The sequence below is a fragment of the Lygodium microphyllum genome, chromosome 18, assembly GCF_053477565.2.
Source record: "Lygodium microphyllum isolate KBCC chromosome 18, Lygodium_microphyllum_v1.1.10, whole genome shotgun sequence".
NCBI lineage: Eukaryota > Viridiplantae > Streptophyta > Polypodiopsida > Schizaeales > Lygodiaceae > Lygodium > Lygodium microphyllum.
This window is the reverse complement of record NC_141152.1, coordinates 17,991,525-18,005,745: the sequence shown is the minus strand read 5'-3', so window position 1 is coordinate 18,005,745 and position 14,221 is coordinate 17,991,525. Positions and strand designations below refer to the sequence as shown.

The 14,221-nt window shown below is 40.5% G+C and overlaps 1 protein-coding gene across 2 annotated transcripts in view; it reads left to right on the top strand.

The window, feature by feature from the left end:
• LOC148020640 (uncharacterized) overlaps positions 1-14,221 on the top strand; it is a 49,716-nt gene that overhangs the window by 18,810 nt on the left and 16,685 nt on the right. The window contains exons 4-5 of one of the 2 annotated variants that reach the window (XM_087698445.1): positions 7,299-7,419; positions 7,558-7,692. In XM_087698445.1, coding sequence (XP_087554571.1) covers positions 7,299-7,419; positions 7,558-7,692 — 256 coding nt within the window. Of the gene's footprint in view, positions 1-7,298; positions 7,420-7,546; positions 7,693-14,221 lie in introns of both variants that reach the window. The other variant, XM_087698446.1, reaches the window with a different exon arrangement.

Here is a 14,221-nt window from a genome sequence, read left to right as displayed (position 1 = left end):
TATTGTCGGGGGTTTCCACCAATGGCTTTGTTAGACAAGTGCATCTTCTATATCACTAAAAGCCATATTGAGAACACTGTGTGCTCAAGGGATGATTAAGACTTTGATAGAACCTTGTCACTTGGTCTTTTGTATCCATTATTGGGGTAGAAGTGTGAGTAATATGCTTCTAGGGAGAAGTTTTGTTGCTTCAGATTAAAGAATTCATCCATCTTGGTTGATTTGTACGTGGCAGGAAGATATTCATGCACAACTTTCTTTATTTCTTCCCTTGGAATTGTTGCTTTAGTGGTGGGACTATTCTTATACTATTGTTTCCACCAAAGGTGTGCTTTTCCGATTAGCTTAAGCTTGGTGAAGATAGGCGGTTCGGTGAAGACATAAAAAATGCAGTATTGGGTTGGCAAATGTGGAAGTCCCTCTATAGCATAATCATTGCCCCGAGATCTTACCATCACAACTCTATCCAGGGAGAGCACGTGTATTACTCGTTCGTAGATGTAGTGGTTTAGATAGACTTACTGGCCACTAAAGTGTAAAAGAGAGTTTATTCTAGCCTCTCTAAAGATGAAGATCTTTACTAGGTTAAGTTCATCCATCCAAAGAATTTTCTTAAGATTTGTCTCAAGATATACTAAGTGGATGACATCGATCAAGCAATAGTCCATTGCATCTCTAGCGACGCTTGATGTAGAGGGGTGATGGGTTATATATTTTGTGAACTCATCGCTTCAATCCAATTTCCTTATCTATTCACAAGCTTTTTTAGAGCTTAGATAGGATTAAATAGTGAGAAGCTGAGGTTGTTGAGCTGAAAGGGTGCGGAGATCGAGACACGCAGTGCTTGCTAGCAGTAGAGAGAGACAGAGAGAGAGGGTGCAGAGTTGAGAGTGAGTGAGCACGACTTGTGGGTACAATCGAGTGTGTACCTCTTTAGGTTTTTATTTATATATATATGTGTGTGTGTGTGTGTGTGTGTACACACACACATACACACACACACACACACACACACACACACACACATATATGTATATATATATACATATATATGTGTATATATATACATATATATGTGTATATATATACATATATATGTATATATATATGTGTGTGTGTGTGTGCACACACATATATATATATATATATATATATATATATATATATATATATATATGTGTGTGTGTGTGTGTGTGTGCACACACACACACACACACATATACACACACACACACACACACACACACATGAAAGTACAAGTACTAAGGGTGTATTCACACCTGAGCACATTTTAAAGGCATGAGGGCCTTTATTTCTAACAACCTCCCACCTAAAGGCAATGCGCCTTAAGAGGAGAAAAGAATCAGCCAAGTCTAGGTATATACAAAGCTGAAATACATATATCTATCCAACTCCCATCATCTGTCGACAATGAGCAAACCGCTCTGCTAGAAGATCCTTCGTGAGAAGGTCTGCAGGATTATCATCTGTATGCACTTTGATAAGCTCAATGCTCTTGTTGTCAAGTACATCTCTAATGAAGTGATACTTCACTTGTATGTGCTTCGTCTTTGCATGAAAGACGTGATTCCATGCTAGCATGATAGCACTCTGACTATCACAATAGAGAACACATAACTTTGTAATGCCAAGCTCTTCCACCAGACGTGAAAGCCATAAAGTCTCCTTGTATACCTCTGTGGCAACCACATACTCTGCCTCTGTAGTAGACGATGAAACACATACCCAGAAGTGGACTGTTTGCAATTTGCATGACCAGCATGGTTTGCATCCGTAAAGCCAACAAGTTTTTGGCCCGATTGGTTTTCCTCAAAGAGCAACTAATCCTTAAAGTGAGAGAAAGCCTTCAACTTCAGCTTTAAGAAATAAACCACTGTCATCGTGGTGTAATCATCCACAATTAGCATGAAATACAAGCTTCTTTGAATGGACTCCATCCTCATCGGCCCACAAAGATCTGTAGAAACAAGTTCCAAGGGTATTGAAGATTGCCTCGAAGCCTTGCTGGGAATAGCATCACGAGTTTGCTTCCCATGGATGCCAGGATACACAAGGTTGTTGGCTCACCACAATATTCGGCAAACCTCGAACAAGCTGTCCCTTAGATGCCTTTCAAAGATAATCATAGTTGAGGTGGCCAAATCGAGTGATGAGGGAGCAACCACCGCTTTGGAATCCTTTGAAGATTTCTCTTTCTTCTCCTTGTCCTTCTTCTCTTTGTTGGGGCAATTCTTCTTCCAGTGACCTGTCTTGCCACAGATATGCCAAGTGGACTCCTTTTCTTTGTTCTCCTTTTTCTTTTGGTCCTTCCCCTTCTTCTGAGAGGATTGACCAACCAAGGCCTTAGATTCAGAAGCATTGGTTCCTTTCCACTGCTCCTCTTGGTCCAAGACTATAGGAATCAACTCTTCCCACCAAAGAGTCCTAGACTGCCTTGAGGTAATCAAGGTGGAATAAAAGCCAGTGAAACAGGGCGATAATTGTGAAAGAAGAGTTAATCGCCATGTCTTCAGAAGTGATCACCTTCCCTGTATTTTGTACTTGCATTTGAAGCTGTCTCAGCTTGTTAATATGCTCCGACATAGAAGATGACTTGTTGGCACTCATGGTCCTCATTTGCACTTTCGAAGAAACTCATTGCATGACGGTCATACGATTGTATATCTGATCAAGCTCCAGGCATATCTCCTAGGCTATCATTAAATGCTTAACATGAGAGAGAACTCTAGTGCATGAGAGAAATGAAAATGAGCGGATGCGAGTATTGAGTTTGTCCCAATGTGCCTAAGCATTTGCCAACTCTACCTTATCACACTGGAGGAGAGTCTGGATTTGTCTTGTGAAGAAGGACAATGAATAGCCTTTGTAACGAGCTCTGCCAAATCATAGGACTCCAAAATGGCAAGCATCATGGCATGCCAAATGGAGTAATTCTTGCCATCGAGCTTTTGATTTGATGGAAGAGCTAGCAGCACCTTCTGGTCCATGATCACTTGAAACTTTGTCTCGGCCTCAGAAGACATCTTCACCTACAATGCCTGCACAAAACACAAAAGCAGTCCCCTTTGACTTTGTGAATACAGCTTGCTAGGGCTTTTTGCTGCTCGTCTCGCTCCTCCTTCACTTGTCGAAGGCGATAAAAATGTAAAATCTGCACTTGAAGGCCCAAAATGCAGCCTTTTCCCTTCTAATAGAAAAAACCAATAGCAACTTAAGCAAATCTTCTCCTTTCTCGCATGCCCATGCTTGCCTCATCCTTGTTTTGATGCTCAACCCTCTTGCTTGCCCTTAAACGCTGAAAACATAGCCTTGTGCCACGTTGAAATCTCCTCTTCAGGTAGGTCCACCTTTGGTCAATCTTTCAATGCTCTAATTGTCAGAGTGCAGCGGTGCAGAAGCGTAGGACTGTGAGAGAGAGAACGCAGAGAGAGAAGAGAGAGAAAGAGACAGTGGAAGATGAAGATCTGCTGTATAAAGTGTGCTGAATACAAAGATAAAAAGTGTGCAGTATAAAGTGCGCTGGACTGCGTGTCTCCATCTCGACGATGCAACCTGCTGTTCACCTCGAAGTCCGCTGCAGTCTGCACTGTCTCCTATCTGAAATCTGCGAACAGAGATGGAATCTGCGCGTGCCACCGGTCTATAATCTGCGAGCAGAGAAGTGTGGGAGACTGTGGAAATCCTCGGCTATTTATAGCCAGAAAAACAGGGCGCCAGAAATAGCCTGTCGGCTGCATTAAATGCAGTCGACTGTATGAACAGGTCGGACTGCCACGTGGCAGTCCGACTGCACAAGGACAGCACCTGTCCGACTGCACCTGCTGCACCTGGTCAGGCTGTGATCTCCTCTAACACTAATACCATGTCAAAGTAAAGTAGTGCAGAAGCCCTGAAGGCAGTCTCCACGGTCTGCAGCTTTGAAAACTAAGAGCACAATTGTGAGAGGATGTGAAGATTGGGGCCAATAAATAGGCCACTAATGATGCACCAAAATAATGCAGGTCGACTGCATTAAATGTAGCCGACTGGACAGGAAAATGGTCAGAGTGGATAGTACAACTACAATTTGCCCGCTTGACTTGACATCAATTGCGATGTGGATTGCTTGCTGCACTACCACGTGGACTGCACTTGCTTGTCTAGGGAATGCCACTCTCTAAAGACATCCTAGGTGCAATGAAATAGAGGCTAAGCAAACTAACTAGGTAAGCTAAAGCCTAAATGTGGCCCAGTGTGAATCAACCAAAGGAGTTTCCTAACCAGAGATCTATAGGTGTGTGTAGGCACAACTGCCAAAGACTCTAAAGTGGGAAACTATAGGTCGAGAGCCAAATAATGCCTCATACAAAGTCCTCTGAGGATGTACACCAAAGTGTTAACAACCTTGAACCAAAGGTGCTCATGGAGCTTTGCTGCAAATAACAGTGTGCCATATTCATGATGGTTTGGTTCCCACACTCTACAACTCCATTCTATGAAGGGGAGTTGGTAGAGGCAAGCTGGCGTGTAATATCATGCTCCTGTAGAAACTCGATATAACTTGTGGGAGATAAACTTGCCCCACTGTCACTCCTCATGTATCCTATAGGACGACCAGTTTGGTTATGCACCAATAGCACCCAAGTAGAAACATATGTGAAGGCATCAGACTTGTGATTTAGAAAGTACATCCACATGTAACGAGAATGATCATCCACAATCAAAAGAAGTATAATGCCCCATTTAAGGTGGCGGTGGATTCTTACTCGAAAAGATCAACATGAATCAAGCTAAGAGGCACCACAACTCTATATGTGGACTGCTAAGGGAATGGGGTATGGTGCTATTTCTTGAGTTGATAAGCTCTATAGATGTCTTGCAATAGCTTCAAGCGAGGAAGGCCATCAATCATTTGGCAACATGACAATTCATAAAGAGTATTGTATTCCTAAGTAAAAATGCTAAAGATGCTCTATGCTTGTATGCTCTAGTGTAGTAGCTAAAGCCTAGAAGCAATGGAACTTAGAGCCCTTACTTGTTGGCTTGAAAAGAAGTTGTGTCATGTGGTATAGGTCACTAGGTTGTGCGTCACCACAAGCAATCACTAAACCAGTCTGAGAGTCAAGGGCCTTGTTTGTGGTCGTTGTGAAGAAGATTGCTCACTCCAAGGAGCAAAGCTGCCAAAGGGATAACAAGTTCACCCCTGGCTAGGGGATATAGGATACATCATCTACCGTAGTGCGATCGGGGCCTTGGTGAATGGCAAAATTATGTGATGACGAGCCCGAATTGTGATCAAGGAGTTGTTTCCAACTCGGACATGTTTGGTTGTAGGGGCTCGAGAAATGAAAATATCCTCGATGGGGGTCAAATGATGGGTAGCTCCATTGTCCACCATCCAAGGAGTAGTTGAAGTACACGTTTGACGAGTAAGCCTTTGGAGTCACCTTGTTAGGAGGCAACTTGTAGATGTGGATGAGACTCACATTCTCAAATGTCTTTACGGAGATGATGTGGGTCTCTGCAAACCATCTAGACAAGCCCTTTGATGTTGAGAACGTTGTTGATTGTGATGGTTGACCGGTGGCAATGTGGGTCTAGCCTCGCCATTGCTCTTGCGAGGGTTGCCACGACCCTACCTTCCTTGCTGGGGATTGATCGATTGAGGAGTGGAGGTTTGGGTCTTAGGTTTGGTGTTGTGCCTCTTGCCTTTGATTGACCCTCATCGTCAATGACCACTCTTCTCACAATGTTGACAATACCGATTTTTCTTTGGTACATTTTGCCACTTGGGTTTTAGAGATGACTAGAAGTTTCCTGGGTCTTACTAGTTTGATTTCACCCTACCTTCCTTGCTGGGGTTTGCTCGATTGAGGAGTGGGGGTTTGGGTCTTAGGTTTTGGTGCTGTGCCTCTTGCCTTTGATTGACCCTCATCATCAATGACCACTCTTCTCACAATGTTGACATTACCGATTTTTCTTTGGTACATTTTGCCACTTGGGTTTTAGAGACGACTAGAAGTTTCTTGGGTCTTACTAGTTTGATTTTGAGTTTGTTTTCTATTTTGATTGGAATTTTGATTTTGTTGACCTTGCCCTTGCTGCCCGATTTGGCAAGCAGCAATAGGAGCCCCCTCTATAGAGGTTAAACTATGAAATTGATCGAACAGCCGAGTGTAACACAGTAGTTGACACTCGAGACTCATAGAAAGTGGGCATAGTAGGCAATGAGATTACTTGTTGCACAAAATGGAAGTATTTCCTTGGTAGCTTGTTTAGAACAAGGTAACCTGATTGTTTGAGGACTTAGGAGCCTATGTGGTAGAGAACTTGGCAAGAAGACACCGAACTTGACTTTCAAGTCATTTGGGTCAATGATTTTAAAGTTTTGGAGCTCATGATCTGAATTGATGTGATGGGCCCTATCCTGACCCACATAGTGGTCAGTCAACTGTGCCCAACGCTCGGTTGCTAAGTCGAAATGCTGAAGTTGTGAATGAAATTTAGGTAATAGACTGTGATAATTGTGACCATGGTCAAGAAGCGGCCCAGCCCCTACTATGTCAAAGGTGGAAAAATTAGTTGAGATGATAGAAAAACAAGGCATTGCTCCTAATGTCCCCTATTGATTCATGTATGGACATAGATGGTAGGAGATGGCCACGCAGAAAATATTGCTAGCAATTTAGACATACAAAAATCAAAGCATTACTCCTAGTATCCCCTATTGATTCATGGATGGGGCCATGTAGAACATATCGCTAACAGTTCCAATAGGAAGTGGTAAAAATATAGCCCAAACGATAGAAAATAAAGTCATAGCTTTTAATTTCCACCATTGACTTAGCGATGGGGTTTACATGCAGGAGATGAGCATGCGAAGCACATTGGAATCTGATAATAGAGTTATGAAAGTTTTTGCATATTTTACATACCAAAACTTTTAAGACTTAATGTCAGCATAATGCGATGTTTGTGTATCTGAGCTCTACCTTTCCAAACTAAGTCATTTGGAATTGTACTAAGGGGTTGAAATGAGAATTATAATGTGGCAACATGGCACCGATTGCATGTATGTTTAGGGTAACAATTGGGGGAAAGTGGACATTGATCTCTAGATGTGAGTGGGGTTCCTAAGATATTCATAGCTATATGTGTGGATCATGATGCAAATGTCTGCACGAGAGGGAAAGAGAGGAGCATATGTTAGTGTTTCTTTTGCTACTCATTTTACAGGAGTGTAGAAGACTCATTGTTTTTAAGGCGTTGACATTGTTTATTCTGTTTTTGTTCTGCAGCAAATGATCGTGTGCATGCATTTTTTGAGTCAGTGCATTTTAAGGATGGAATTCTTCCCATCCCTGGTGCCTTTGAAGCGCTTGTTCGGCTTGCTGATTTCTGTGATTTGATTGTTGTCACGTAAGACTGCTCTTATTTAGCATCTCATCATACACGTCTCCTGTAGTTATTTCTTTGTTTTTCTCATCTCCTTGTTTGCTTTGTTTGGCTGCTGTCAAATTTGTGGCAATGCTAATCTCTTTGAAAGTTTCTATGCAGGTCCAGACAACATGTCATTAAGAATCAAACACTTGAATGGATCGAGCGACATTACTCTGGGATATTTACTGAAGTCTATTTTGGGAATCATTTTGCACTTGCTGGTGATGCACGCCCAAAATCAGAGATCTGCAGGTAATGATTGTAGTGCCTTACACTGCATGTAGCAGCGAGTCAATACGTTTTGACATTTGCTGACGTTAATTTTGAGAGTTATTTTGTATGTGCTGGTAAAAGTAAGTCTAAAAATCAGAGGCTTGCAGGTAGTGTTTCATGAGACATGCGATGCTTCACATGGCGTGTACGTCTGTTATCATTATTTTAATGCTTTAGTCATGCAATAGTGGTGCCTGAGCGTGGAAAGGCTGTAATGCTATTCGAGTTGCATCATCCATGCCTCTGAAATCTTTTTTTAAAGATAAGACAAGACCTTCCATTACCTTGGAGCTAGCATGTCTCCTTAAAGGCAGTGGAATCCTATTGCTCTGACCATTTCTATAATATTGGCAGCTCTTGTGGTAGCTATTTGATAAAAGTTTAAACAAAGTTTCTAAGAGGTTGAAGCAGGTGAAGCTTTAGCATTGTTTCACCAATAGATGCAAAGTGGATGGAAGAGGATGACTTGGTAGACCATTTTTAATTGTTACAACTTTATCGAGATGCCTTTCAGTTAGAGCCAACTTTGGTTCAAGCTCAGTCAGGTTCAGCAAAGTAGGGACTTGGAGTATTACCTGATGCTCAAGGGGAAGGTAGCACTTTCACTCCTCTAGTTGTGGATAGCTCTCGTATGTAGTGGATCTCCATGTATTTACCATACATCCAAGGAATTGTGTTGGTAGTATGTCTACCATGGGGTCACTAGGTAGTGTATTAGTCACTCTAAGATGTATGCAGATGAGTATTGTTGTTACCGTAGCTCTGAGACTATACTTTTGCATCAGTTTGGGATCATTTCATGATTAGTTGGGCATGAGCTTTTGCCTCAGTTTTCAGATCGATTTCTGATCAGATTTTGCAATCAGTTTGAGGTCAGGTTTGCAGTAGTTTGTGATGAGTTCTTAGATTAGCAAATGATATGCTGAGAATATGCTTTACTATGATTGCTAAGTCGGAAAAGTTGAGAGATATGAATTATGGATGCATCCAATGGGGTTTCTAGTACAGTTTTGGATTGTATTTCAGATTTATATCATGTTTATGTTGGTTGGAAATTTTCAGTAAGGTTTGGGCCATGTGGCATGGCTGGACAACAATAGCTAATGTTGTGACTATAATGCCTTATGGAACTTCTAGTGTAGTACGCTTTAGCCACCTCGGGATGTGCGCTCAAAATTGAGAGTCTAGGACTTGAACTCTGGTAGCTGAAATTGAGTAATTTCAGGGAAATTCAAGAGTGTAGTCAACCAAAGTCAGATTTGGGATTGAATTTGTCTTACAAGGAGTAGGGTATGCTTAGCTTGCTTAGGCTATGCTCGAGCTTGCTCATTTGTGACATTGCAAATTGAATGTTAGACCTCCTAATGCATATATAAATCAACTATCCAATTATCTAAAAGAAAATATATCAAATCAATCTTCGGTGTCATGAAGGCTGAACTTCAAACTCATCACGACAAGAGTAGCAATAGGCTAGTCTTCAAGACCAAATCTCTACAATAATGTCTCAACATACTTTGTTTGCCACCACAAAGCAATACCACTATCACACTGCTTAAACTAAATGCACCCAATATGCAGTGTTCACAAATGTGTTTTCTAGGTGCCTCAAAAGTAGGCAATGAAGACACTATATCAAGTTTTATTGCATAACTAAGAAGGTAGTACTAAGAAAGTAGGCAATCAAAGTTTTTTTTGAAAGATTTCATAACTAAAAACATAGTACTACTCTCTATGTTTGCTAGCAATCTAGCGCTACTAAATAGGGACATGAAGGCTTGAAACCCTAAACTTTTCACAATTCTTTTGATATAGAGATGGAGACAAGGTGAAGACAAGTTCATGTGACATGAGTAAGTGATATTATGTGCATTGATATATTAATGTACCTATGTATGGATTTAATGCATCCAAAACTAACAACCCTTTCCTTCCCCCCCTCCCAAAATTCCGAAACTCTATTTTTTACCTTTTTCTTTCCCATTTTACTAAAATGCCCCGGTACTATGATATAGTTGTGGCATAAATACGTGGCAATTAATTGTTAATGCTAGTCTTGTTTTGGTGGCTCAACAAAGGGTGATGAGGGACATTTATGGCATGTTTTTTCTTTATTGACCACGAAGAGGCTCTACTTTAAAAAATTGGAAAGGGTTAAGCCCTAATGAAGAGACTCACTTGGGGCATAAAATTTTAGCTTGACATGATCAACATGCACTATGAAGATGTTGGAACGATTGTAGCATCGTTGAGTCCTATACATGTGGATATGTCAAGTATATTCTTGAGGTGTGCTCTGCTGCGCCATTGGTTTGTAAACCAATATATTTAATGGACATGTAAGGTAATGAAGCTTCCTTGTATTTCTTGTGTTGCTCATGGTCATTTTTCGACTTGAGATTATTGGGAATGAATGCTTCTTTACATATCACTTTCTATTGTACGTGTTATGTCTACTCATATGGAATGATATTTGTTGCGCATTCCCATTCTCATTCCCATTCTTACTCTGTCCGTGTTTTGTGTTCCATGTGAGTATGGTAGTAGCAACATGGAGTGGAGCTATTTCATTCAAAGTTTAATGGGGGATTAATAAACATTCAGAATTGGGATTGACCATCATGCACTAGGATGTCTTCCAACTGTATGATGCATACCAATACGATAACTCTCTTTGGTAAGATGTTGACCCTTGTTTATCTAATAGCGACTTTGAGATGAACTGTTTGAAGGGAAAGGAGATGAGAGATAAAAAGAGTAACTGCGAGGGTGCATATATATGTGCGTGTGTAGGTGTGTCTACACACACTCACACACACACACAGAGGAAGTACATGAGAGTTTTCTGTATTAGCGTGTCACTTTTAGTATTGTTAGTTTGTCATCTCTCGATTGTGAGCTCTTATCAAAGTCTAATAGAGACATGGGAGTTCTAGCATTTTAGCATGTATCTCTCTTGTTTTAGGCCGGGTACTTATGCTTGTTTGTTTCTCACGGGGACATGACATCTTAAGATGCTTTAGTCTTGCCGATAACATTTGATTAAATTATTAATCAAATGCACAAGCTGTTTAGCACATGTGATGCACATGGCAGTTATATCATGGTAAGAGGCTAAGAGCTTTGAGGATGCAGTGGGTGTCAAAGGCAAAAGTTGTAATAAGTTATGCTTGACAGATAGTAAGTGATCCTCGGTGTCAAATCTGGTCTAGTCTAATTTATTGACCACTAATGTCGATGGTGACATTAGAGACTAGGCACTAGTTAATTAATTAATACTGGTTTAAGGGTTTATAATTTCTCAGGGATACTTGGAAGACAAATTGGCCTAGCCATTTAAATATTAGATGGTGAAATTGATTTTTTGAGCACTAGAATAATTATTAAATTAATTTTCAAAATTAGTTGGATAATGTTGAAAAATGAGATTAGAAGGTTACCACTTGGCAAAACTTGCCCATGCAAAATGGAAAAACATTTATAGAGGTTGGTGGAAGTCTATTTCAGCCATTGTGAGAGAGGAGGAGGTTGTTAGAGAGCAAGGAGAGGTTGTTGATGTGATTTGCAGCCATCGGGGATTTAATACTACAGCATGTGACAGCAATTTGGAGCCCTTGAGGAATAGGTGATAGGAGCCCAAGGTCCCTTTGGTGCAGATGACAGCACATAGGAGAGGACAATAGTCTTTTTGGTGGTCCTAAGCTTTAGATAACAGATTCCATGACTGTTTGAGCAGGGCAGCTACAGGTTTTCAGCATTTCTCGTGATGAAACTCTAACATTTCTCTCTCTGTAGCATTCTCTTTTATTCCCCTACTGTCTCTCAAGTTATCTCAGCATTTTCTAGTAGTTTGAGCCATTAGCAAAAGAGATTTTGGTTAATCTCTAATATGCAGCAAAAATTAGGATTTCGATAACTGTCTCGGGATGTTTGCTTAAAATTGAGGCCTAGAACTTGAATTTCAGCAGTTGAAATTGAGGATTTCAGGGTGATTCAAGAGGCTAGGCAAACAATATTTGAATTGGGATTGAATTTGTGTTTCAAGGAGCAAGGTGAAGACCAATCTATAAGCAAACCAAGGGGAAAATTGATTTGGAGTCTTGTTAGTCAATTTTGCCAGCAAGAGGCACTTTGATTAACAGAGGACAGAGGATCTCAGTTGGACTCCATCCATTTTCAATGAAAGTTAAAGAGATATTGCAAGGGGTGCCTGTATTGGGACCAATAGGTTGTCCAATGCTCAAGATTGTATGGTAAAGTGTATATTTCAGTTTTGTGAATTTGTTAATGTTGTAATCAAGTGCTTAATCGGGGAAATTGCCACTCTATATGAGGAAGGCTGGTCAAGGTTTCATCTTCGGATGCCTGTATTGGGACCAACAGGTTGTCCAATGCTCAAGATTGTATGGTAAAGTGTGCATTTCAGTTTTGTGAATTTGTTAATGTTGTAATCAAGTGCTTAATCGGGGAATTTGCCACCCTATATGAGGAAGGATGGTCAAGGTTTTATCTTCGGGATACCATCAATTCCTTTGCCTTGGTGGGCTTGAGGGACTTGATTGAAGGTTAGAAGCTTTTCTCTAGTGTTAAAATTGTCTTCAATTGAGCATTATAACAAGAATGTCTTTAGATAGTGAGATGGGATCAAGCAGGGATGATGCCTCTTGATCTGAAAATTCACGAAGTGTTGGGGAAAATGCAATGCCTGATCTTGGACAAGGTACATAGCATGGACAGTAAGGTGATAATGTTGGTTTAGACCAAAATGTGGGTCCTTCTAGGTTGTTAGAAGTTGATGACCAGCAAGAGGAACAAGAATATGATGACCAATGTAAGGATCGACCGAGGACAATAACTGAAATGTTAATGCAATTGATAAATGACCCTGAGTTTATACGCTTTTTCAACCCCTTAGAGGAGGGAGTGTAGGCAAGAAGAGAAAATTGTCTTCAAGAGCTTCAGAACAGGAAGATGCACCGAAGGAAAATGCAATACAATAGCATGATGTTCTAAATGTGGGTAGTAAACATAAGCAAATGATGCCAGTGGGGCAATTGATGCATATGCAAGGCCAACTTGGAAGTGCCAATCCAATGCTTTTTGGACAGCAAGGCATGCATGCAAATATGGGGCAACGAGATTACTTTGGTGATGGCACTAGTTTCCATGCTATGGTGGGTAAGGGACAGCATATGGAGATGTATGACACAACTCCTTATGATATGCATCAACTGATGCATGGTGTGCAAGGCCCAATGTATTTGGGTATGGCTAGTAATATGCATAAATCTATGTATAACAATGTTTGCTTGATACTGGGGCACGAAGTGGCAAGTTTTGTAATGCATATATGCAACTCACTATGTTTGGGACTCATGGTATTAATGCTAGTCATGCAAATGTTTCGTATAGTGTTAGTCATGAAAAAAAATGCAGCTAGTAATGTATGCAATGTATGGAAAAATGTATCTTAGTATGGTTGGTAACATGCAAATTCTCATACATAATCACATTACAATGGACCAAAGTGTGCAAACAAGAATGTTTCCTAATGCATTTGGTGCTCCTAGCATATTAGGTACACATGAGGGGCCAGTCAACTGGATGCAATGTCGCATATTGGTTAAGTTGGACTTGCAACAATGTGAAAGTATGAAGCATGACAATGCTAAAGGGGACAAAAGACTTACAGTCTAATGGAGATTTTGAGGCAAGTAAAGTTAGAGGTAAAGTTTTTATATGGTATTTGGTGAAGCTTCAGTATTGTTTCACCAATAGATGCAAAAGTGGATGGAAGAGGATGGCTTGATAGACCATTCTCCATTGTTGCAACTTTATTGAGATGCCTTTTAATTAGAGCTATTGGTTTGAGCTCAATCAGGCTCAATAGAGTAAGAGTTCGGAGTATTTCTCAAGGGGGAGATAGCACTTCCACTTCACCAGTTGTGGACAGCTCTCGTATGTAGTGGATCTTGGATCAGTATGCATCCAAGGAACTATGCTAATAGTATGTCTACCATGGGGTCACTACTTAGTGTACTAGTTATTGTGAGATGTATGTAGATGAGTATGGTGGTTATTGCGGCTTTGAGACTACTTTTGCATTAGTTTGGGATCAATTCATGATCAGTTAGGCATGAGCTTTTGCGTTAGCTTTTGAGATGAATTTCTCATCAGTTTCAGCTTTGTTTTTGATCAATTTGAGAATTATTTATGGCCACTTTTGGTATTAGTTTCACATCAATTTCTGTATCGATTGCAATGAGTTTTTGCAATCATTTTGTAATAAGTTTGAGGTCACATTTGTAGTAGATTATGATTAGTTCTCAGATTAGCAGGTGATCAGTTTATGATCAGATCATGCTCAATTTTCAATGGTTTACAGTTGGTTCCATGGACAACAGTATGTTAGTAAATGACATTTACAATTTCAGTCATGGTTTTGAAGTGAGAACAATTGAGAACCATGTGTTATCAATGTATCCAATGGGTTTCTAGCAACAAGTTT